This window comes from Phyllobates terribilis, unplaced genomic scaffold (assembly GCF_046119375.1).
Source record: "Phyllobates terribilis strain yellow unplaced genomic scaffold, ASM4611937v1 Scaffold_1__5_contigs__length_1240528914, whole genome shotgun sequence".
Taxonomy (NCBI): Eukaryota; Metazoa; Chordata; class Amphibia; order Anura; family Dendrobatidae; genus Phyllobates; species Phyllobates terribilis.
Genome location: NW_027362761.1, coordinates 538,567,104 through 538,594,096, shown reverse-complemented (window position 1 = coordinate 538,594,096; position 26,993 = coordinate 538,567,104). Strand labels below are relative to the sequence as shown.

Below are 26,993 nucleotides of genomic sequence, written 5' to 3'. Positions count from 1 at the left end.
ACTCCTTCTCTTCCCCATCACCACAACTTCAGCAGTATCTTTACTCTCAGGGCACAGATACCGTTGAACAGAATGGTGGATCAGGGAGCCGCAGACATTCAGCCTTTGCGGGAGAATCGAGGCTCCGTGCATTGTAGGTGCGATGACATCACTACATTGCGCCCTCTGTGCTGAAGCCTCAGTTCGCACACTGCACAGACCGAAGTAGTGTGCCGGAGAACAGGGCAAGGTGAGATTTTTTTTGGTCTTTTCTTTTATTATTATTTATTTAAATGTTGGTATGATTGGCCCCCATAATTACTAAGTGTGCCATTCTAATGAGTGGGAGGGGGGGGGGGCTGGTAGGGTCATTTATAAGAGGCTGTGGAAACCATAATTCTGTGTGAGGGTCTATGGGGACCTGTGAGGGCCCCCATGCTGAGTTGGGGACTGTGGGGGGCTTTGGTGGCTCTAGTACCGTGTGAGGGTCTGTGGAGATCATCATACTGAGTAAGGGGGCTGTAGGGCCCCTCATACCATGTGGGGCCCTTAATTCTTTATGTCGGGAGGGAACTATGGGAATATCATACTGTATGTGTGTGTAGGGGGGGGAATTATTCACTGTGAAGATACCATACTCCGAGGGGGTGGGGGCATTTTTGGAAGCATCATACTCTATAATGGCCATATAAGGGACATCGCTGGTGACAAAGGAGCTTCTATAGGGATATAATTACAGTGTACGTGCTACAATAGATGTCCTTTTCCTGGTTTATAAAAGTTGGGAGATATGACTTCGCCGAATATATATACAGTGGTGTGAAAAAGTGTTTGCCCCCTTCCTGATTTCTTATTCTTTTGCATGTTTGTCACAATTAAATGTTTCAGATTATAAAACACATTTAAATATTAGACAAAGATAAGACAAGTAATCACAAAATGCAGTTTTTAAATGAAGGTCTTTATTATTAAGGGAAAAAGAAATCCAAACCTACAGGGCCCTGTGTGAAAGTGATTGCCCACCCCTTCTATACCCCCTTAAAACATTAACTGTTTATTTATCACATCTTTGGGAAGCAGGGTTCAATTTCCTTAGCCACAAACAGGCCTGATAACTGCCACACATGTTCTCAATCAAGAAATCACTTAAATAGGATCTGCCTGACGAAGTGAAGTAGACCAAAAGATCCTCAAAAGCTAGACATCATGCTGCAATCCAAAGAAATTAAGGAACAAATGGGAAACTAAGTAATTGAGATCTATCAGTCTGGAAATTGCTATAAAGCCATTTCTAAAGCTTTGGGACTCCAGCAAACCACAGTGAGAGCCATTATTCCACAAATGGCAAAAATATGGCACAGTGGTTAACCTTCTCAGGAGTAGCCGGCTGACCAAAATTACAGTTGTGCTCAAAAGTTTACATACCCTGGCAGAATTTTTCCTTTCTTGGCCTTGTTTCAGAGAATATGAATGATAACAAAAAAAAACTTTTTCTCCACTCATGGTTATTGGTTGGGTGAACCCATTTATTGTCAAACTACTGTGTTTTCTCTTTTTAAATCTTAATGACAACCAAAAACATCCAAATGACCCTGATCAAAAGTTCACATACCCTGGTGATTTTGGCCTGATAACATGCACAGAATTTGACACAAATGGGTTTGAATGGCTTCTAAAAGGTAAACTGTGACCTGTTTGCTTGTAATCAGTGTGTGTGCATAAAAGCGGAGTGAGTTTCTGGGATCCAGACAGACTCTTGCATCTTTCATCAAGTCACTGAAGTTTCTGGATTGTGAGTCATGGGGAAAGCAAAAGAACTGTCAAAGGATCTACGGGAAAAGGTAGTTGAACTGTATAACACAGGAAAGGGATACAAAAAGATATCCTAGGAATTGATGATGTCAGTCAGCAGCGTTCAAACTGTGATTAACAAATGGAAAATCAGGGGCTCTGTAAAAACCAAACCACGGTCAGGTAGACCAACAAAAATTTCAGCCACAACTGCCAGGAAAATTGTTTGGGATGCAAAGAAAAACCCATAATTAACATCAGCTGAAATTCAGGACTCTCTGAAAACTAGCGATGTGGCTGTTTCAAGATGCACTTGAAGAAAAATGGGCTGCATGGTCGAGTCGCCAGAAGAAAGCCATTACTGCGCAAATGCCACAAAGTATCTCACCTACAATACACCAAACAGCACAGAGACAAGCCTCAAAACTTCTGGAACAAGGTAATTTGGAGTGATGAGACCAAAATTGAACTTTTTGGCCACAACCATAAACGTTACCTTTGGAGAGAGGTCAACAAGGCCTAAGATGAAAGGAACACAATTCTTATAGTAAAGCACAGAGGTGGATCGCTGATGTTTTGGGGAATGTGTGAGCTACAAAGGCACAGGAAACTTGGTAAAAGTTGAAGGAATGATGAATGCAGCATGTTATCAGCAAATACTGGAGGCAAATTTGCTCTCATCAGCCCGGAAGCTGCTCATGGGACGTACTTGGATGTTCCAACATGACAACAATCCAAAACACAAGGCCAAGTCGACCTGTCATTGGCTACAGCAGAACAAAGTAAAGGTTCTGGAGTGGCCATCTCCGTCTCCTGACCGCAGTATCATTGATCCACTCTGGGGAGATCTCAAGTGCGCAGTTCATGCTAGACAGCCAAGGAATTTACAGGAACTGGAGGCTTTTTGCCAAGAAGAATGGGCAGCTTTACCATCTGAGAACTACTACAAAACTACCACAACTACCACAAAAGACTTCAAGCTGTCATTGATGTTAGAGGGGGCAATACACGGTATTAAGAACTGGGGTATGCAAACTTTTGATCAAGGTCATTTGGATGTTTTTGATTATTGTTATAGTGTTATTTGTTAAACACAGTAGTTTACAATAAATGGCTTCAACCAATAACAATGAGTGGAGAAAAAGTTTTTTGTTATTCATATTCTCTGAAACAAGGCCAAGAAAGGAAAAATTCTGCCAGGGTATGTAAACTTTTGAGCACAACTGTACCTCAAGAGTGCAGTGACGACTCATCCAAGAGGTCACAAAAGACCCCAGAACAACGTCCAAAGAACTACAGGCCTCACTTGCCCCAGTTAAGGTCCGTGTAAATGACTCCACCATAAGAAAGAGACTGGGCAAAAATGGCATGCATGGCAGAGTTCCAAGACGAAAACCACAGCTGAGCAAAAAGAACATAATGGCTCGTCTCAGTTTTGCCAGAAAACATCATGATGTTCGCCAAGACTTTTGGGAGAATACTCTGTGGACTGACGAGACAAAAGTTGAACTTTTTGAAAGGTGTATGTCTCATTACATCTGGCATAGAAGTAAGGTCTCTTCACACGTCCGGTATGAGTGGTGACAGTTTCCACACGTACTGGAGACACCGACACACATAGACCCATTCAAATATATTGGTCTGTGCACATGTCAGTGTGTTTCCACGGACCGTGTGTCCGAGTGCTACACACGTAGACGTAAGTCTTTTACAAGCAGCATGGTCCGCAAAATGTCCCACGCTGAACACACACGGATGACATCTGTGTGACATCAGTGTGACATGTACTGGCGCCTGGGAATCAGTGTACAGTTAGCGAAGTTCCCAAGCGCTGGGTGCTGAATGCTGCCCTCATCATTGTACCTTGCTCGCGCTGTGATCAGCACGAGCAAGGGACAATGTTGGGAGTAGTAGTGTCTGTTCCCGCAGTGTCCATGTGTAAAAATAAGAATAAAATAATAAAATCCTTATACTCACCTGTCCAGAGAAGTCCCCCGCTGTAATCCTCTGACACCGAGTAGCCAGGGAAGAGAAGAGCCGCTCCAGCGAGTGTGCCCCAGAGCTGCGCTGAGCTCAGGAGCGGTGTCCTGTCACTCCGTGAGCCCCACTCAGTGCAGGTGGAGACACCGGGAGCAGACTACTATTCTCATCATCATCCCCTGCTGATGCTGATAAGCAAGCAGAGGACAATGATTAGGGCAGCGTTCAGCACCCAGTGCTTAGGAACAGCGCTAACTGTACACTGATTCCCAGGCACCGGTACGTGTGCTCCTGATGCAGCACATGGATGCCACACATAGATATGGATCTCTCTAGTACAGGTTTTTCCAGTACTGGAAAAATCAGGATGTGTGAAACCAGCCTAACACGGCATTTCAGAAAAGGAACATCATACCAACAGTAAAATATGGTGGTGGTAGTGTGATGGTCTGGGGCTGTTTTGCTGTTTCAGGACCTGGAAGATTTGCTGTGGTAAATGGAACCATGAATTCTGTTGTCTACCAAAAAATCCTGAAGGAGAATGTCCGGCCATCTGTTCGTGACCTCAAGCTGAAGCGCACTTGGGTTATGCAGCAGGACAATGATCCAAAACACACTAGCAAGTCCACCTCTGAATCGCTTAAGAAAAACAAAATTAAGACTTTGGAGTGGCCTAGTCAAAATCCTGACCTGAATCCGATTCAGATGCTGTGGCATGACCTTAAAAAGGAGGTTCATGCTTGGAAACCCTCCGATGTGGCAGAATTACAACAATTTTGCCAAAATTCCTCCACAGCATTGTAAAAGACTTATTGCCAGCTGTCACAAATGCTTGATTGCAGTTTTTGCTGCTGCTAAGGACGGCCCAACCAGTTATTAGGTTTAGGGCGCAATCACTTGTTCACACAGGGCCCAGTAGGTTTGGATTTCTTTTTCCCTTAATAAATATCTTCATTTATAAACTGCATTTTGTGTTTACTTTGTCCAATATTTACATTTATTTTGTGATTTGAAACATTTAACACTAGGACTACTGGACTCGTGACCCCGCCTAGAACTACTGAAAGGAGTCATTTTGACTCCTTGCTTGTTTTCGTTTATTTTTAGAGTTTCATTTGTGGTTATTTATTAATAATTATATTTTTTGTAATGTATTATTATTGTGAGATCCAACAGTAATGCTTTTGATTGTTTTTTTTCTGCTTTTCTTATTTTTCTACAGAAAATAATAATTATAATAGACGTTTTTCAAACATTTTTTTTTATTCAAGTGCACACATATAAACAACAACTGAAGAACAAAAAGCAGAGAAAATGTAGGTGGAGGAGCATAAAAATGAAAATATGGCGCAGAATTCACCTTCTAAACATTTGGTGTTTCGCATTTTAGGCATTGCCTTTGATTTATGGCAGTACATTGCCCACACAAAGACTTACCACAAGTCTTACAATTTCCGACAGATCTATTTTTCTTGCACTTTTCTTTGATCTGGCAAAATTTTGTTTGAACCATCACTTCTGAGCATGTAGAAACTTGGGACGTGGAACCCTTTTCCCTATCTGTGACATAAGGACCACTCAACTCTCTCACAAGCGTTTGCAAAAATGCCTTGCGTGACATTTTTTGGTGGGTAATCTCCTTGAATATTATCCATGCATTTATACCCGCAAAGTCTAAGGCATTTTCAAATGCATGAACAGGCCATCTCCTTGTGCATGTTCGTGTGGTATATTTTCGTGCCATCTGATCCACTACATCTACTCCATATTTTGTTTCATTGTAAAACTTTACCGTTTCTGGAGTTTTTTAGCGGAATCAGACGCAACAACAACATCTGGATGGACGGAACTCAAAATGACAACATTTTTGTTGGGCTTTCCTTGATATACTGTAAGTGTAAAATTGTCTTCATTTCTAAACACTTTAGTGTTGTACAATTCCTCTTTCATGGATTTTATTTCTTTAGGCACTTCTCGCCTTATCTTGTTCAGTGTTCCCACGATGGTTGTTCCTTTGCTTTTTAGCTGTTTAGCTAATTTTACTGAAGTAAAATAATTATCGGTTGTAACATTGCGACCTTTTTTCAAAAACGGGTCCAATAACTTCATTACCACATGGTCAGCTAAACGGTCCTCAGCACGGCGTGTGTCATCTTTGCTTAGATAAGGGAAGCCATTTGCCAGATATTTGCTCCTCTTATCAACAGCTAGCCAATATTTGTGGCCATATTTATCTGGTTTGGAAGGCATGTACTGCGTGAATGGACACCTAGTTTTGCTTGGGAAAAGTTGCTCATCCACCGTTATGTATGGGCCAGGTTTGTAACACGCAATACAATTTTCAATAAACCTGTCCCACACAGTAGAAAATAGAGCAAACTTGTCCGTTTGCAGTCTCTCCGATCGAGTAGATTTCTCATCAAATCTGAGAAACCTCATAATTTCAACAAAGCGGTCCCTAGACATTGTCGCTTTGCAAAACGGTATTCCCCAGTCATTACACCAAATACTGCTAATCGAGTGACGGTTCGTGCCAGATATTCCACGAGCATAGAATATCGCAATGAATGCATCTAGCTCCTCATCAGATAGAGTAAACTGTAAATTATTGTTCCTGCATGCTTCTGCAAGCGTACAGTTCTTTATATGTGTCAATATATATGAATCAAAAAATAAACGCCATGCGCTCAAAGGACTATCGATAATGATATTTCTTCTGGCGTATCCTGTAGGGCCAGGTGCTTCTCGAAGAATATTTTGGCTGTCACGCCTACCAGGCAAGTGTTCTCCAATTTCAACAGGTTTCCATTGAATACCATCCGCTGAAACTAGTATTCCTTCAGATTCGCCTTCTCTGGTGTTTGTTGTTGCATTACCTTCGCCGCCATCGTTATCTGTTGTTCTTTCATTTCTGGGACATTTGCTGATTTTTTCTGTCCACGACCAGGAGGATGGTCACGAGGCAACATAACTGCATGAGCCCGATCCCCAGTTGATGTGCTTGGAATATCTGTAAAAAAGTTGATGAATATTTAGAATTTTTGTTTTGTAAGGGTCCGTGCACACTGGCTGGATTAGCGGCGGAATATCCGACCGGATATTCTCACCACAATCCGGCCCGTACCTGCCCGCTCAGGTACAGAGCGGAGTTTCATACCTGAAGCTCCGCTCCGAACCCCGGGCTGGAGCCGCTGTCTGGGACGGAGCCGTGCTCGCGCGTAAGCAAGCGCTGCTCTGTCCCTGACAGCGGCTCCAGCCCGGGGTTCGGAGCGGAGCTTCAGGCATGAGCGGGCAGGTACGGCCTGTATTGCGGCAAGAATATCCAGATGGCTATTCAGCCAGAATTCTGCTAGTGTGCACAGGCCCTAACTCAGTGTGTGGAAGAACAAATAAATACACATAACTACTTACCTTCTGGATTTGTTCCTTCTGAGTCTTCAGATTCACTTGATATGTTCTGAGGAATGAAATCTTCATCACTGTCAGAATCAAATACATGTTCCTGCAATTCGGATTCCGATTCATCCTCCGGTATGGATTGCAAAGTAGCCAGAATATCCTGAGACTTTATCAAACGTCTTCTCTCCATATTCCTCACAAATTCCATAATTCTATATAGTTCCCTGCTGAAAAATAGAAATGAAATGAAAACTAAAAGAAATAATAACTGTTCTGCCACCTTCAAAAGTAGGTGGGCTGAATCAGTTGACAGACAGCTAAACTATTTCATAACAATTCATACCTGTATGAGTCTTCAGAGCTCGTATGTCTGCGTCTGTTCTCTTTGTCTCTTCAGCTGAACTGAAAGTAAAGGTACTATCCAGAATACTGTCTCCTGCTAGGACCTTAGAAAAACACCACCCTTCATTAGCATAAGATAAGAGCCTAGAGTAAACAAGCTATTTTGTTCAGCATTACAAAGTAATACAAGCAGGTAAAACACAAGGAAAATGTGAAAAGTTGACATGTAAATTGAACTACATCTATATGAACATCAGGGTAAATAAGACAGAGTGAAAAAATTATGCACAAAACTTTATAGCAACATTTAGTGACAAAAGGACCTCAAAATATAGTAGGGAGTCAAAATGACTCCCTTCAGTAGTTCTTGGTAAATTTTGAAAAAAACGCGCAAATTTTTCACCAAAATTATTTATTCTCACAAAATCTTTTTTCACATCATATTTGAGGAAAAGTCACCGAGTTTCAAGCCGGAATTCAGAAAAATGTAGTCACAGAAGAGAAATAAAAAACGAAAGGAGTCAAAATGACTCCATCAGTAGTTCTAGTGTTAAGTGTGACAAACATGCAAAAGAATAGGAAGGCAGGAAGGGGACAAACTTTTTCACACCACTATATATTATAAAAATTAGAACTTTGACTGTGGGGCCCTGTGGATTTCTATGTCCATCCCTGACAACTACTACTAGTACCGCTCTTCTGTACAGGACAGGAGACACGCTGTGACAATTCATCCCTCGGCCTTGCTGCTCTTCCTGCCATCTGCAGACATAATCTAGGCCCATTTGAGGCAAATACCAACAATGAAGGAGTTAATGGAGCCTAAATTGTATATGTGTACACCCCCATGATAGCAGAGGATTAGCAGACATTGTCCTCTCCTGTCCCAGAACGTTCCATTCACAGAGCGGAGGCCATCATTGTGCGTCCTATAGATCTCAGGCACTGAACGGTGTTGGGGGATTGCTGGTGCCTGAAGATTATTCAGGGACAGCACAGGGACAATGGCGGCAGGGTATATCATAGGACAATTCTCACTGCGTGCGTTATTCTCTTTTGGCGTCTAAGAAAGATGGGGATCTTTTTAGAAGCTTAATCTAGCACCATACTTGCCCAAATTCACAAAATCAACCACGTTATGCCGTCATACAATTCCCAGTCCCTGTTATGGCAAAACAAGACCTGATCTAGTAGAGCTGGAGGCCAAACCTGCCCCCATCCCTCCCACACCATGTTCCCCGCTTCCCTCTATGTGCAATTGGACTCCTGGCCTCCATCTTACCGCGGAGTATTTTGGCGTCACGTACAAGAAAACTTCCCAGAGCCGTTACTTTTTGGATAGTTTCCAAAGATTTTTATGGGTTATGGAGAATATAGTAATCCTCGCTCAATTCCGTCTGTTACTTGGAAAACTAAGTGGAGGCTGAATAAAGCAAAAGAGGAAGAGTCAATTACTTGGGCTCCATTCACAGATTTTTTATGTGGATTTTAAAGCAGATTCCACATCAAAACCGCCTTAAATACTCTTTGAATAAGCTACTTATAGATTTAAACATACCTATAATGCACATGGTGTGGGGTATTGTTGTTTTTTTTCAATAAGTTGTCTTCAGTATGGAAATAGCAGCTTGAAAGAAAAATAAAAGCTCCAAATTTGACAGACGAATAAATAGAAGCAGGGGGGAAAAAAACATGAAGCTTTTTTTTTTTCTTGGTGCAAAATATTATATATATATATATATATATATATATATATATATATATATATATATATATATATATATATATATATATATATATATATATATATATATATATATACACACACACACACATATACATACATATATACATACAGTACAGACCAAAAGTTTGGACACCTTCTCATTTAAAGATTTTTCTGTATTTTCTTGACTATGAAAATTGTACATTCACACTGAAGGCATCAAAACTATGAATTAACACATGTGGAATTATATACTTTACAAAAAAGTGTGAAACAACTGAAAATATGTCTTATATTCTAGGTTCTTCAAAGTAGCCACCTTTTGCTTTGATGACTGCTTTGCACACTCTTGGCATTCTCTTGATGAGCTTCAAGAGGTAGTCACCGGAAATGGTTTTCACTTCACAGGTGTGCCCTGTCAGGTTTAATAAGTGGGATTTCTTGTCTTATAAATGGGGTTGGGACCATCAGTTGTGTTGTGCAGAAGTCTGGTGGATACACAGCTGATAGTCCTACTGAATAGACTGTTAGAATTTGTATTATGGCAAGAAAAAAGCAGCTAAGTAAAGAAAAATGAGTGGCCATCATTACTTTAAGAAATGAAGGTCAGTCAGTCCGAAAAATTGGGCAAACTTTAAAAGTGCCCCCAAGTGCAGTTGCAAAAACCATCAAGCACTACAAAGAAACTGGCTCACATGAGGACCACCTCAGGAAAGGAAGACCAAGAGTCACCTCTGCTTCTGAGGATAAGTTTATCCGAGTCACCAGCCTCAGAAATCGCAGGTTAACAGCAGCTCAGATTAGAGACCAGGTCAATGCCACACAGAGTTCTAGCAGCAGACACATCTCTTCAACAACTGTTAAGAGGAGACTTTGTGCAGCAGGCCTCCATGGTAAAATAGCAGCTAGGAAACCACTGCTAAGGACAGGCAACAAGCAGAATAGACTTGTTTGGGCTAAAGAACACAAGGAATGGACATTAGACCAGTGGAAATCTGTGCTTTGGTCTGATGAGTCCAAATTTGAGATCTTTGGTTCCAACCACCGTGTCTTTGTGCGACGCAGAAAAGGTGAACGGATGGACTCTACATGCCTGGTTCCCACCGTGAAGCATGGAGGAGGAGGTGTGATGGTGTGGGGGTGCTTTGCTGGTGACACTGTTGGGGATTTATTCAAAATTGAAGGCATACTGAACCAGCATGGCTACCACAGCATCTTGCAGCAGCATGCTATTCCATCCGGTTTGCATTTAGTTAGACCATCATTTATTTTTCAACAGGACAATGACCACAAACACATCTCCAGGCTGTGTAAGGGCTATTTGACCAAGAAGGAGAGTGATGGGGTGCTACGCCAGATGACCTGGCCTCCACAGTCACCAAACCTGAACCTAATCGAGATGGTTTGGGGTGAGCTGGACCGCAGAGTGAAGGCAAAAGGGCCAACAAGTGCTAAGCATCTCCGGGAACTCCTTCAAGATTGTTGGAAGACCATTTCCGGTGACTACCTCTTGAAGCTCATCAAGAGAATGCCAAGAGTGTGCAAAGCAGTCATCAAAGCAAAAGGTGGCTACTTTGAAGAACCTAGAATATAAGACATATTTTCAGTTGTTTCACACTTTTTTGTAAAGTATATAATTCCACATGTGTTAATTCATAGTTTTGATGCCTTCAGTGTGAATGTACAATTTTCAAAGTCATGAAAATACAGAAAAATCTTTAAATGAGAAGGTGTGTCCAAACTTTTGGTCTGTACTGTATATATATTTCTATTCAGGAAAAATCCATGTTAAAACACATAATAAATAAAAGATTCGGTGGGAAAATACCCTAATGGCCACCACTGAGTATTTGGAGCAGAAACTGTCCAAAAAGTACAAGTTTTGATTGGAGAGTTGGACAGGTTTCTGCTCTGAAAACTCAGCAAAAAATAAAAAATAAACTGTGTGAACACACCCTTAGGATAAGTTTACATAATTTTCTATGGAGGATGTAAAAGCTGATTTTGCTCCAAAATCAACATAAAAAGGACTATAAAATACTCTTGAAAATTCTTCCTATAGCTCTCAAAAGGGGGGGGGGGGGGAGATGACACCTAGGCTGTGCTCATGAGACATCTTTTTCAGGTGAATTTTGCTGCAGAAAACGCATCAAAAAAAGTTAACACTGGAAAAATGCTCAGAATATGACAAAAAAAAAAAGGCACAAAAGATGCCTCAGAAAAAAGAAACTTAGAATTTCCTAAAGAGTTTTCCGCTTTAAAAACTCATCGGGTTTGCCTGATCACTAAATAAATCTTGTGCACATAGCCCTATAGTTCACATTTTGTTTTGTTTTTTCCACATGTGGGATGTTTTATTTTTTTTACCATTTACCAACAGGTCGCTGATTCAAAGAGCATTTGAAGCAGTTTTTGTAGCAGAATTAGCTTGAAAATCCTCATTAAAAAAATGTATGTGTGGCGCCCTCTGTGCATTGGTGCCACAGAACCCAGAAGGGTGCATGGATGGACTTCTCCACAAGAGGCCCTCACACATTCACACACCTCCACCCTACCACCTCAGACCACCAGAGGGAGCCCGTTAGGGATATATATAGGGAGGGTGGAGCCAGTCAGTTGAGTTTTTCAGTCAGAGCTCAGAGTGAGCTGAGAGCGTGCTGACGCTCAGAGAGCAGCGAAGAGGCAGCACACTGGCTGCTGTGCTTAGGCGAGCAAAGGCCTACAACACGTGTGAAGGCCTAGTGAGGGCCTTGAGTGGGCCGAAGGCGAGAGGAGAAGGAAGAAGTAGTGAGGGGGCAGAGGAGCATACCAGGCTCACCCCGATATATATATATATATATATATATATATATATATATATATATATATATATATATATATATATATATATATATATATATATATATATATATATATATATATATATATATATATATATATATATATATATATATATATATATATATATATATATATATATATATATATTATATATATATATACACCGGACACCGCCTACAGGGACCCTTTACACCCAGTAGGGACCACCGAAACCCCTGGAGGACTACAGGTCCCAGGTTTACCAAACGCTGACTACAGTACCAGGGCTAGGAGTCACGGAGGCCCCAAAGTCCAGGGAGAGTGATCTCCAAGAGAAGGCCCTACCACCAGGTGAAAAGAGAGACAGTAACCAAGCTAGGCCTAGTTCCAGGCAGGCCAGAAGCTTAGCGAGTAAAGCCACGAATCAGGAGGCCTTATATCCACTCACTGGGGAGAGTCCAAAAGTGCAACCTTCGCCCGGAGTACCCTGGACCGTGCCTGCACCATCACCAGTAAAGGTACTGAAGCCCCGTGTGAGTGTCCGTCTTTCCTCTGGGACTGTCCTGCCGTCTCTCCCTGGCATCCTCCATTACACCCCACACTGCCCTGGAGCTAGCTCTACCTGTGGAGAGCCACACCATCCCTGCTGCCGTAACACCCGCTCCAGAGGACTGCTCCGCAGAGGCGGCTCCCTTTAGCTGCATTCCACAGGTGACGTCACGACAAATCCCCTATAAATATTTCCCCCTTTTTACTGACCGCCCTGGGTCACGGACCGAGCCAGCCACCGTGATATTCCCCATACCGGCATCCATAAGAGGCCCGGCTGCCGAGCAACCCCACGGCCCAGGGGGCGCGTCAGCTCTGGCGTCAGGAACAGGATAGCGTGCCCGTTGCCACCGGGTACTGTGCGCCTTAAAAGACTGTGATACTCACTGTGGTGAAGGTTTCCCGCCATTCCCGTGATTTCCCGCCATTGTCCGCCATCTTCCTGTCGCCGCGCGGGAAGAAGAGGGGCGTAACCGCGGGATTCGGAGAGGCGTAACCGCTGGAAGCGCGCGAAGCCCAGGACACGCCCCGCCCCTGACGTCGAACCAGGAAGCGTCAGGTCCTGGAAGGAGCCCAGAGGACGCTCTGACGTCAGACGCGAGCGACGCAAGGTCCTGGAAGAAGACAGTCGCCCGCGGAGCTGCGGCCTACCGGATGAGAAGTGAAGAAGGTAAGCTCCAGTTCACTAGGGGGGCGCAACCATGGCCGACGACCAGCAAGCCGCCGGAGCACATGTTAATGCTCCTGATGCCAAATTTGCACCCGGCGCTGCACAGGCCGGAGCGGCCGCTCCACCAGCAGGGGTCGTGACCCCGTTGATACCCATGGCCCTGCCAAGTAACCCCACGGCCCAGGGGGCGCGTCATATGTGAACATAAGGCTTTGAGGTTACAGCAGATTTAGGGTGATCTCGAACACGGCAGGAACCTTTAGTGTTCACCAGACACTTTCAGAACGGAGATGTTTGGCTTCAGCCATCTTAGTCATTTACAAGAGAAATGCGAATGTTTCATAAGAATGAAGAAATTCCCTTTATTAATGTTTTTATGGGCGATTTCCACCCCCCGTGCGCTTCCTGTTACACAAGTGTTTGTCGGGGTGTGCAGTTATCACACATTCTGCGATATAGTCACAAATGTCTTGTGTCACCGCACGTCATGTATCCTCGCGCTTTCATCATCTTGCCGTTTTCGTAAGCACTGCATTAAATCCAGAATTGTGTCAAGCCTGTGTTTGACCACAATGACTTAAAGGGGCACTTCACACACAGGACCTCGATCAGATGTATGCCCAAAAAAGAACTACGGTGCTTGTAGCAACCAATCATAACTCAGCCTTAGTTAGTCATAAATAGCGCCACCCCTGTCCATGGTTTTATCTGGTATTGCAGCTCAGTGAGAGAATGAGACAGAGCTGTAATACCGCACACAACGTTGGGATGGCATGCTTTTTTTTTTTGAAGGAAGCAACCATGTTTTTCTAATCTTGGAAAATCCCTTTAAACTTTTCTGCCACTTTGTAGCTGTACTTTTTTTTTTTTTTTTTTTTTTTTTAAATTAAAACAAAGATATTTTTGCCACTAGAAACCAATCTACTTAAAAGGGAATGTGTCAAGAAACGACCCATGTTTTTGAGTTAAATGTACTGTAAAAATTAAAAAAAAATTGGCAATTTTATTTCATATCACAATCTTTATTAAAAAAAAACCCAAAAAATAGTAATCTGGCACACAGGGGCTTTTTTTTTATTATTTTTTTTTAACACTCCTACTTCCTGTCATTTTAGGAAGAGTTTTCAGCAGCCTCATTATCTTCAGAGGCAGAATTACAGTGACGGGTAAAGTCACAGCTTTTCCTCTCGCTTTACAAGGACCTTTGCACACGCTCATTAGACGTTTCAACATAGAAGATGGGGTCAGAGTCTGTTCATTATTACTAATGTAAAGGTATTGTTTTCTAAAACCAGCACATGGGACTAAATCAACAATCAAAAACGGATATGCCTTCATAAAATTTAGAATGCTTTACGATTACCTAACTTATCAACCAACACACCCAGCCCTGCCCCTAAATATATGTCTTTCGCACAGATGAAGACCCTACACACCACCACAAGCTCCATGCAGACTAGTAAGATGTTGGGTTCTGAAAACTAACAGAGATCAGATCCTGAGAGCCAACAGGAAGCCAGAAAAATCCTGAATGTAGCTTTGAATGTGACTAAAGAATAAAACAAAGTTTAACATAAAAAAAAGAGAAAAAGTATTTGTTACATTTCATAAAACTGCAAGTAGATTTACTTTAGTGGAACACCCAATAATTATAATTTTCAACAAAAGTGGAGAGGACCAATCTGAAGACCTCAGGAGATGAAAAAAATATCAGATTTCAGCCACAGAGAATATGGCTACACCCATTGAACATTGGGGAATTCCAAAGTAGCCCTATGTAGCTAGAAGAGAAGACCCTCCCTCTAATAAAAAAAAAAAGTTTAGAATGGTAAAAACAACAAAAGGATTAGTACTTTCCTTACCAATCCCCTTTGGATACCGCCCAGGTCCCCCACAATTTGTTGTTGGAACCTCCACTCGACCCCAAAACTCAGCACCCACAGCACATGCCCTGTTACTACACGCTTAAAATAATGTAGCTTTAGATTCCTGGAGGCCATCTTACCTTCGGAGAATTCCTGGCTGTTGGCAACAGATGGTTCCAAAAAGGTGCGGCCTTGGAATCTGTGCTTCTGCAGGACCCATGGAGTGTCTGGCAGCTTTCCCCTCCCCTCCATCTTTTGCCGTGTCCTTCATCTTCGGAACAGGAGTCTTCAATCTCAGTAGAAGGTAGGAGCTTCCTCTTGACTGCCGTGCTGCCACTTGCTGGGGAGCACAGGCGGGCAAGCCCAGGAGGAGTCCTCTCTAATGAGCCAGGGTCTTCTCCATCTGCAGTCTGTGGCTTTTGATCTTGCATACAAAGTAGAGAGGTTTCCTTGGATGTGTCTAAAGATGACAGACCCACGACGGAGTTGCCATTGGCACTGCTGTGACTGCCACCAAGGCTAACTGCCTCCAAGTTTTCTGTCAACGTCTCTGGATGGGCAGTGTTGTGCAAAACATTATCAAGTATGTGCTGGTTGCTGGTGGACTCCTCAGAAGTCCTAGGGTCAAAGGAGACGTTTGATCCGTTGGTTTCAGAGGCAGTGGACAATCCTTGGGAGTCCTCCAGCTGTGTCTCTTTTGGGCTCCTTTTGTGCAAATTGGTGCAGGGTGAAGGAGAAGGGGAGTAAGTCTTTCTACAAGCAATTTTAGGGTAAGACTGCATGGTTAGTCGCCTGTCTTTAGGCTCCTGGGAATAAAACCCTTCAGCTCTGTGTTCAACGACTCTTAACCCGCTATGGGAGAAATGCTGAGCAGAACTACACGTTGGGATATCTTCTGTAAGCAATCCGTCCTCAAAAGTGTCATCATCATCATCATCGGCTAGTGGGCAGCTCAGATAGTCCCCATCAGACTGGTAATTCCCAGGTGGACACTCACTTTTAGCATGACCCCAGAAAGCCCTCCTTGGGCTCCTTGGTGGCTCAGGAATCTGTTCTGGTGGTCCCCTCTTCAAGGCTTGTCGGCAAATGGCTTTAGGCCCAGGGCTATCAGATGTTATGGAGACGTGGTAGACTTTTTGGAGTTTGTGCTCATTCTCAGGATACTCTACCAATACTCTGCAATCCTGACTAGCATTAAGAACACCAGTCTGGCCTGGAGAAGTTACATCCACAGATGTAGACCGGCTGTTCTCACCACCGTTCTCCTCCTGCTTGGGTGGTGGATCCATCTGGATATGCCTCATGGGTCCAGCACAATGGAGCCTCCGAAGAGTTGGATAGACTATGGAAATGGGCAACCTCCAGTGAAGTCTTCTGTGTATTGATGGGGCCAGAGAAGAGCTTTTCTCCAGTGGATTACTCAAACCCCGGTGATTCCAGGCAGCTCTGCATCTGAGAAAAGAAGACAAGACATCAAAACCAGGACCAATATCCAATATTTTTGCACTTTTGAGACATATTATTTTTTTTCTACTTAGGCAAAAATTATGTCACAGATTGTTAAGGGGGTTAAAGCCGCATTGCCCCATTTATCACTGCCCTACTGTTGGCACACAACAGGCATCAGGTCATTCTACATATGAAAACACATTTTAAAGTCCTTTGGGGGCAATTTTTGTTTTTTTAGAATGAAGTTTCACTACAAATTTTGCACCAATTGGTTTTTATTGACTCTTGGTTTCCCTTCACATTGCTGGCAGCAGAATGAGTGAACTGATAGTCTGTCAGTGAACTCGTTCTTTCAGGAGTTTGGAACTTGTTTGTTGTTTTCTTCTGAGCTCTTTTTTACTGATTTATGACATCAGAGTTAAGCTCAACTTTGATGTAGTCTGTGTTGATAAAGGCATGTACATCACTACAGATTTAAGAAAAATAAAAAAGGTCCCTGGAGGTGTCCATATCCTTTAATTACTTAAAGGGGACGTTTCACTGGATTTTTTTATTTAAAATGAGCAGCTTTTCTAATTGTCATTACTCCACTGATTCTGGTACAGTTTTTCATTTTATTTTTTGCCCCTCTTTTCCAAAGTTATGCCCCCCAGTAATAATGGAGCAACTTTTCCCCACAACCAACTAGGCGTGCACCACAAAACTTCCCTGTAGGCATTTGCTTTTTCTCCTCTGATGCTGGCCAATCAAAACACGGCCGACACCCACAGAGAAGTTCTGTGGTATACGCCCAGTTGGCTGTAGGGAAAATTTGCATAATTTTTACCAGTGGGGGCTTAACTTTGCAACTGTTCCAGAATCATTGGGTCAGTGGCAATAAGTTTAAATGCAAAAAAATCCAGCAAAAGGTCCTCTAAGTAATCTTGAATGGAAAGCCACTGGAATATGAAGGTGACAAGTCAATCCTTGAAAAAAATTCAGGGAGAGAAAAGAAAAACAAAAACAAAATAAAAAAAAATAAAAAACACTTTAAGATGCCCAATATAGCTACTGAAATGTAAAATATTTTTTTTGTTCTTACGTTTTTGGTTAGAACTGGCCTACAAGCTCTTACCCCTGTGTGTCTTTGTGCTGCCTCTGGCAGGACGACCCCTCCTCTATGGCAGCAGATACTCCAACCTGGCACATCTAGCTGGTGAGTGCGGTCATACTGGCATCTACAGCTGCGGGAGGGGCGCAGGGTGGGAACGATACCCAACAGCATGCCGGGAGGAACTCCGCCTGGAACCAATCCTGCTCCAAGTGCTGTAAAAGAAGGAGTAAACCCAAAGATAATTAGCAATTAAAATACATTATATGATATGTAAACAGTGTGTGTAATTTAAAAAAAAAAAAAAATTATAATATATATATTATACACACACACACACATTGTATGTATGTGTGCATATATACACACATTATATATAATAATATGCTGTTATATGTATTATTATACTAGGTGTGCATATATGTATTTGACCACAAATATATACACATGTATATATGATACTAATCACACACATTAATTATGTGTTAAGTAAAATAGAGTACACACACACAGTACACATATATATCAGGGGCGGACATACCATTGGCCCTCGTCTGTGTTCGCCCCCGACACGTTATACACACACACACACACACACACACACACACACACACACACTATACATACTGTCTACACACACACACACTATACATACTGTCTACACACACACACACTATACATACTGTCTACACACACACACACTATACATACTGTCTACACACACACACACACACACTATACATACTGTCTACACACACACACACACTATACATACTGTCTACACACACTACATACTGTCTACACACACTATACATACTGTCTACACACACTACATACTGTCTACACACATACACACTATACATACTGTCTACACACACACACTATACATACTGTCTACACACACTATACATACTGTCTACACACACTACATACTGTCTACACACACTATACATACTGTCTACACACACACACACACTATACATACTGTCTACACACACACACACTATACATACTGTCTACACACACACACACACACACTATACATACTGTCCACACACACTATACATACTGTATACACACACACACACTATACATACTGTATACACACACACACACACTATTGGGCTCCAACCTGGAAGGGAAATTCTCTTATGAGCAACATGAAGAGCTCTGTCAGGCTCTTTGGTCAGGCGTAGAGGGGGATGCACGGTCAGACAAGGACAAGGCCTGGGGTCAGCACATTTGCCCACAATTCAGTGGTAGTGAAAGGATTACCACTTAACCCCGACATTGCTAGAGCTTCCCAGTCACCGCAGGCATTGGGTTACTGTTCAGGGCCCAGATACTATTTCTGGGGGGCCCATAATTCAAGCAGAGTTGTCAAACTGAGCCCCTGGCCACCACCGGCCTGTAATGTGGCCTCATATTACCCAGGGCCTGTACAAAACACCTAATAAAAAAACAAACACCTACCCTCCTAAGAGACATATAGGGGAAGGATAGGGATAAATGGGGTTACCAAGGATTTTTCCGGGCCTTCAGGTATGATATTAGGAATTTGAGGGCAGGAATGGAGAATATTCATGGCAGCCGGATTATTATTATCTGCAGGCTGCACAGGAGGAGCCGCTCTGCCGCTCGCCTGATAGAGAATTCCCAGCTCGTGAGATAACCACAGACAAGAAGCAGAAATAGCTTCATATATAAAAAGAGACGGCGACACGCCCAGGGACTCTGCGGGTGTTATTCATTACATAGGAAGTGTCACCAGGGAGCCGCTCTACACAATGACACACAGCCGCAGCACCAGGCACATCTATAGGTCCAGACAAGATGAAGAGCAATCCGGGGAGTGCAAGCTCTGGGGGCAAGAACACCAAACATCGTATGGGATAAAATAGATTACAAAACATGTTTTGTTTTTGTTTTTTAAGGTACATAAGATCAGCAAAACGGGAAAATGAAGACACAATGTACCACAGAAATGTACTGGGATTATCCATCTTCTCCTAAAGTAGCCTATATTAAAGTCCAGAGATTCTGCTCTTCATTAATATAATTAAGCAAGGCTCAAGACAGATACATCTCTAAATGCACAGGATTAGTAGTGTATGTACACAGTGACGGCAACAGCAGAATACGGAGTTCAGCTCTGCAGTATAACTGGATGTAACTCAGGATCAGTAATGTATGTATGGGCAGCACGGTGGATCAGTGGTTAGCACTGCAGCTGGGGTCCTGGGTTCAAATCCCACCAAGGACAACATCTGCAAGGAGTTTGTATGTTCTCCCTGTGTTTGTGTGGGTTTCCTCCAGTTTCCTCCCACACTCCAAAGACATACTCATAGGGAATGTAGATCGTCAGCCCCAATGGCTTCACTGCTGATAATGTCTGTAAAGCGCTGTGGAATTAATGGCAATATATAAAAGTCAGTAAAATAAAATAAATAAAAAAAATGTACATAGTGACTGCACCAGCAGAATAGTGAGTGCAGCTCTGGGGTATAATACAGGGATCTAACTCAGGATCAATAATGTATAAACAAAGGGGATCCATTGAGTATCGTACATGTTAAATAATATAAAGTAGTGACTCAATTAATGTAGATCAATAGGTGGTCATAACATTCAAAAGGGACACATTTATCACCCCTGAATTATTGAGACAATCTCTGTATATCAGCGTGAACTTGGGCAGCACAGTGGCTCAGTGGTTAGCTTGGCAATCTTGCAGCACTGGGGTCCTGGGTTCAAATCCCACCAAGGACAACATCTGTAAGGAGTTTGTAGGTTCTCCCTGTGTTTGTGTGGGTTTCCTCCCACACTACAAAGACATACTGATAGGGGATGTAGATTGTCAGCCCCAATGGGGACAGTGCTGATAATGTCTGTGAAGCGCTGTGGAATTAATGGCGCTATATACAGTAAGTGAGTAAAATAAATAAATAAAAACTTGTTACTGATACTGTAAATAAGAAAATAAAAACTTATCTGCAGGTACAACCATCGGGGCCCCTACAGATCTACAGCAGGAGGAGTTTACAGGAGCAGTGTCCAATATACACATTTACAATTGTACACTTAGGGACAGAGTTTGCTGTCGGTATACAAGTTGTGTGTTACACGAGTTGCAACCCAGACAGAACGGATTAAGTCAGCACCGATAACGCAGAGTGTCTGGTGATTGGCTGCAGCGAAGAGTCATGTAATTGTACCCAATAATTGGAAAGAAGAATCAAAAACTGGCCTTGAAGGCTAACAGATGCTGATTCGCGAACAGGTTTTCTTTTTCTTCTGCCCCTGTCACGGGTGTGTCAGAAGTGACAGACAGTTGCCCTGCAGTTGGTTGCAGGCGATCTCTACGTTTGGCAATACAGACACCTTCTTAGAGGCTGTCTTTAGGACCCAGCGGCTACCTTCCTCTGGCCAATTAACACCCTGGCCTGTGTTATGTTCTGCTACCAGAGCTAAGGAAAGAGAGGAGATCTGTCCCTACGATAGAACTCAGCTGAATCCCTACGATGTAACAGGGAACCTGATCCTGCGATCAGACCTGCTAAAGTCCTAAGCTAGTCTGTACGGAGACCTATAGATGTGGGGAAGGAATCCCTACAAGTACTAAGGACTGGGAGGAATATGGGACACCTCCTAACAGAAATAGTAGCAGACAGACGAACAAACAAAACATATAGAACATAGAGGTCCGTAGACCAAGCAAACTAACAGAGTTAGATACAGAGCACAGGCTAGCTAGAAAGTAGTTATACAATGAAGTCCAGCAAAGCCAGAAGGGCGGAGCAGGATTAAATAGGCCAACAAGGTCATGTGACCAGCAAAGGAAAAAAAACACCTAAGAGCAAGGTTCTAACAGTACCCCCCCTTCTAAGAGGATCCTCCGGATCCCCTAGGACCAGGCTTATCAGGAAATCTCCTGTGAAACGCTCTGATAAGTCTGGACGCGGAAACATCATCTGACCTCACCCAAGAGTTATCCTCGGGTCCGAAACCTTTCCAGGCCACAAGATACTGCAAACTACCTCTATACCGTCTAGAGTTAAGGATGCGAGAAATTTCATATTCCCCGTCCTCCACCACCGGAGGAACAGAGGCAGAGGCGTCACCATCCGACACAACAGCTTTTTTTAACAGAGAGACATGAAATACCGGATTAATTCTCCAGGAGGTAGGAACCTCCAACCTAACAGCAGATTGGTTGACAACCTGAAGCACCTTAAAGGGCCCTACAAACTTGGGACCCAATTTCTTAGAAGGAATCCTCAACCGCAGATTCCTAGAGGACAACCAGACCATGTCACCAACAGCGAACAAAACCTCCTGTCGTTTCCTATCAAAGTAGTCTTTAGATTTTCTGTTGGCCTCCTGAAGATTACCACGCACATACGTCCAAACTCTCTCCAAATCACCAGAAAAATTCTCCTCCTCAGGCACGGCAGATCCCAACTTGGAGAACGACCCAAACGACGGATGTCTCCCAGAACAACAAAAAAAAGGCGAACAACCAGCAGAAGAAGATGTATGATTGTTCAGAGCAAATTCAGCAAGTGGCAGAAACTCAGACCACCCCTCTTGATTGTCTGCCACAAAACAACGCAAGAACTGCTCAACATCCTTGTTTTTCCTTTCTGTCTGGCCATTAGATTCAGGATGATATCTGGACGAGAACGACAAATGAACTCCCAACCTGTCACAAAAGGCACGCCAAAAACGAGCCACGAACTGAGGACCCCTATCAGAAACAATGTCAGTAGGAACGCCATGAAGTCTGACAATTTCCTTGACAAAGGCCTTAGCGAGAGTTTTAGCGCAGGGCAGTTTGACGAAGGGAACCAAGTGACACATCTTGCTAAAAAGGTCCACGACCACCCAGATGACAGTAAAACCCTCAGAGGGGGGAAGGTCAGTTATAAAGTCCATAGCCAAATGTGTCCAAGGAGCACTGGGAACCTCCAAAGGACAAAGCAACCCCGCAGCAGGAGTATGTGAGGACTTAGATCTAGCACATATAGTACATTGACGCACCCACTTAATGACTTCCTTCTGCCATCCAGGCCACCAAAAACTGCGACCCACCAGTCTCTTGGTCTCAGAGATTCCGGGATGACCTGCCAACCAAGATTCGTGACACTCAACAAACAAATCTCTCCTAAAGGTCCCAGGCAAAAACAACCTCCCATGAGGAGTGTTAGATGGGGCATTCTCCTGTGCTTTAAGAATCTCATCTTCCAAAACGGAGTCCAAAGCAGCTATCACAACACCTTCTTGTAAAATGTTCTCCTCTTTCTCAGCACCGACTATGGGAGAAAAACTGCGAGACAAAGCATCCGCCTTAACATTCTTAGTACCAGGGATGTAAGTAACGGAGAAATTAAACCGCGAGAAAAACAGTGCCCACCTAGCCTGACGGGCATTCAGGCGCTTGGCAGCATCAAGATATATCAGATTTTTATGATCCGTAAGAACCTGAACGGGAAATTCCGCACCTTCCAAGAAGTGGCGCCAGTGTTCAAATGCGAGTTTAATAGCCAATAATTCCCGATTACCAATATCGTAATTCAGTTCAGTCTCCGAAAATTTTTTTGAAAAAAAGGCACAGGGATGTAATCCATCCCCGTTATCCTGAGACAATACTGCGCCAACCCCCACAGAGGAAGCATCAACCTCAACCAAAAACGGCTTAGTCACATCAGGCTGCATAAGGATGGGAGCAGAGGTGAACCTCTCCTTGAGATACACAAAAGCTTCAATGGCCTCAGAAGACCACTGAACCGCATCAGCACCTTTCCTGGTGAGATCAGTCAGAGGTTTGACAATACTAGAAAAAATTTTTATGAATTTTCTGTAATAATTGGCGAAACCCAAAAACCTCTGTATCGATTTCAAACCAATAGGCCTAGGCCATTCCTGCACAGCTTGAACTTTAACCGGGTCCATCTCAAAACCTTCGCTGGAGATAATGTAACCCAAAAAACTAATTCTCTGTACAGCGAACTCACATTTCTCCAGCTTAGCAAAAAGCGAATTGTCCATTAACAACTGTAATACCTCACGTACGCTCTGCCAATGAGACTCCAGATCCGGCGAATAAATCAAAATGTCATCCAAATACACAACCACATTTTTGCCGATCAAAGGTCTAAGGATGTCATTAATAAGATTCTGAAAAAATGCAGGAGCATTAGTAAGACCAAAAGGCATAACCAGATTCTCAAAATGACCCACAGGAGTGTTAAAAGCAGTCTTCCATTCATCACCCTCCTTCATGCGCAACAGATTGTATGCCCCCTTAAGGTCAATTTTAGAGAACCACTTGGCCCCCATTAACTGGCTAAACAGATCAGGAATCAATGGCAATGGGTAAGGATTGCGTACAGTAATTTTGTTAATCTCACGAAAATCCAGACAAGGACGTAAACCGCTGTCCTTTTTTTTACAAAAAAAAATCCAACCGCCACAGGAGACTTAGAGGGCCTAATGTGACCGGCGGCCAAACTTGTCTGTATGTATTCCTCCAAAGCCTTCCTCTCAGGAATAGTAAGGTTAAATAAACGACTTTTAGGAAGAGTCGCTCCAGGGACAAATTCAATAGAACAATCATAGTCTCTATGGGGAGGCAAAACCTGCGATTCCTTCTCAGAAAAAACTCTCCAAAAATCCTGAATAGGAACAGGCAATTCTCCCCTATCCAAAGCTGCAATACGCCCGTTACAACACTTGTCATAACATTTATGGCTCCAGGATTTAATTTCACTGGTAGACCAATCCAGTACAGGATTGTGAAATTTTAACCAGGGCAATCCCAATATTACTGGAGAAGGCAAGTTATTCAAAACTACCAAATCCAATTTCTCATGGTGAACACCATTAATAGTGAGAGGAAATTCACAGACCTTGAGAGTAATATTCTTCAAAGGGGAACCATCCCCAGAAACCACAGCAATGGGGGATGATAAAGGTTCGGGTTTTAAATTGAGTCTTTCCAAGAATCCCCCATCAATTACATTCAGAGTAGACCCACAATCAACAAACACCCGAAATTCCATTAATTTTTCCTGAGCAATCGTGGAAGCAGCTAAAAATACACCCTTGGAATTTAAACAGGCAATACGGGCATGACTGACCATTTTTTTTTCTTTCTTCATACGAAGCTCACAGCCTTTAATCAAATGACCAGATTTTCCGCAATAGAAACACAAGCCTTCAGAAAATCGACGGTCTTTTTCTTGAGAGCGAGGTGCCACCGATCCAATCTCCATCGGTTCACCACTGTTAGTACACACATTCTCATAACCAGAAACTGACATAGCAGAGGATTTGCTCTCATTAACCCTTGCACGCAGTCTCCTATCCACCCGTATAGCTAATTGCATAGCCTGTTGCAAATCTTCAGGTGTAGGATAAGCAATTAGCAGGTCTTTAACCCTTTCATTGAGCCCAGCAAGAAATAGACTTTTCAGAGCAGAATCGTTCCACCCTGTTTGAGTAGACCAACGACGGAAATGAGTACAATATTTTTCCACATTACCTGATCCCTGTTTCAAACGTCTCAACTCAGTCTCAGCTGATGCGACACGGTCAGGATCATCATATAATAGTCCCAAAGCAGAAAAAAAACTATCCACTGATCTGAAGCATGTATCACTAGGTTGCAAAGAAAAGGCCCACTCCTGAGGCTCTTTGCGCAAAAGTGACATTATGAACCCTATGCGCTGGGATTCATCCCCAGAGGACTTGGGTCTCAAACGAAAATACAATAAGCAAGCATTTTTAAATGAAAAAAATTCTCGGTGTTCACCAAAAAATAAATCCGGCAAACATACCTTAGGCTCCAAGAAATGTGCTCCAGGACAGTTACTCACGTGCTGACGGAGCTCGGCCACCTCCAGAGAGAGTCCCTGCAGGCGATGAGCCAAATCCTGAACCGACACCATGATGGAACAGAAAAATCTTTCCTTAGAGAATTTGCTGGCTGGACTTACTGTTATGTTCTGCTACCAGAGCTAAGGAAAGAGAGGAGATCTGTCCCTACGATAGAACTCAGCTGAATCCCTACGATGTAACAGGGAACCTGATCCTGCGATCAGACCTGCTAAAGTCCTAAGCTAGTCTGTACGGAGACCTATAGATGTGGGGAAGGAATCCCTACAAGTACTAAGGACTGGGAGGAAAATGGGACACCTCCTAACAGAAATAGTAGCAGACAGACGAACAAACAAAACATATAGAACATAGAGGTCCGTAGACCAAGCAAACTAACAGAGTTAGATACAGAGCACAGGCTAGCTAGAAAGTAGTTATACAATGAAGTCCAGCAAAGCCAGAAGGGCGGAGCAGGATTAAATAGGCCAACAAGGTCATGTGACCAGCAAAGGAAAAAAAACCTAAGAGCAAGGTTCTAACAGCCTGGGTGTAGAAATACCTGCTGTGTGTCAGAGGGAGGTGCTGGCGATATTCATTACTCCTTGTGAAGGCTTGAGCAAGAGCAGTACTTCTTCCTCTCTGGTGTTGAGGACGTGTGCACAGTTGTCTGGAGTCATCTAAAGTTAAGCAATTCCCCATTGTTTGTCCTCCCTTGTTGTCTTTAGTGTTCAGTGGGGATTGACTAGTGCTCATCTCCTCCCTTCCCTAGCCTTAGCCAAACACCAGGGAAAGACAGGGTGAGGAACGCGTGCAGCGATTGGTGAAGAGGCAATATAGGGACGTCAGAGGAGACAGGGTGATATTTACCAGCCAGGAGGTCTCCACTCCCCCCTTTCCCTAGAGTTTGGGCTTCCATTCCCTCTTCCCTTTGTGCTGCACTAAGTCTTTCCCACACCTTGCGTTACAGCCCCCCGGTAATAAAGCTGTACATTTTCTCCCTTCAACCAACTGGGCGTGGACCATAGAACTTTGTGGGTGGGTGCTTTTGGCTCCTCCAGCAATTAAAAGATAGCCACGCCCACAAAAGTCCTGTGGTACACGTGTGGCGCCCAGCTTTGCTTGGTACCACAGATCCTAGAAGGGTGCATTACCGGATTTCTCCACAAGAGGCCCCCACAGCATACACACACCTCCACCTTTCACCTCAGACCACAAGAGGGAGCCAGATAGGGATATAAATAGGGAAGGTGGAGCTAGGCAGCTCAGTGATTCAGCAGCTCCTGCTCAGACACAGAAGGAGTCCGTGCAGTCGAGCCAGAGCCTAGCAGTTTCTGCAGAAAGAGTTCAGTATAGTCTGTAGAGTGAGTCCAGACTAGAACTCACAGAGCTCAGGATAGAGAGCTCGGAGTGTGCCGACACTCAGAGCGGCGAAGAAGAGCAGCGTCCCGGCTGCAG

At 43.4% G+C, this 26,993-nt stretch overlaps 1 protein-coding gene across 2 annotated transcripts in view; it reads right to left on the bottom strand.

Annotated features, from left to right (window-relative positions):
• ATOSB (atos homolog B) overlaps window positions 1–26,993 on the bottom strand; it is a 72,753-nt gene that overhangs the window by 17,241 nt on the left and 28,519 nt on the right. The window contains exons 1-3 of one of the 2 annotated variants that reach the window (XM_073680373.1): window positions 15,262–15,523; window positions 7,162–7,376; window positions 6,627–6,760 (exon numbers count right to left, since the gene is read on the bottom strand). In XM_073680373.1, the coding sequence (XP_073536474.1) occupies window positions 6,627–6,760; window positions 7,162–7,376; window positions 15,262–15,392 (480 nt within the window). In that variant the 5' untranslated portion in view covers window positions 15,393–15,523. Of the gene's footprint in view, window positions 1–6,626; window positions 6,761–7,161; window positions 7,377–15,261; window positions 16,574–17,684; window positions 17,876–26,993 lie in introns of those variants that run through there. The other variant, XM_073680372.1, reaches the window with a different exon arrangement.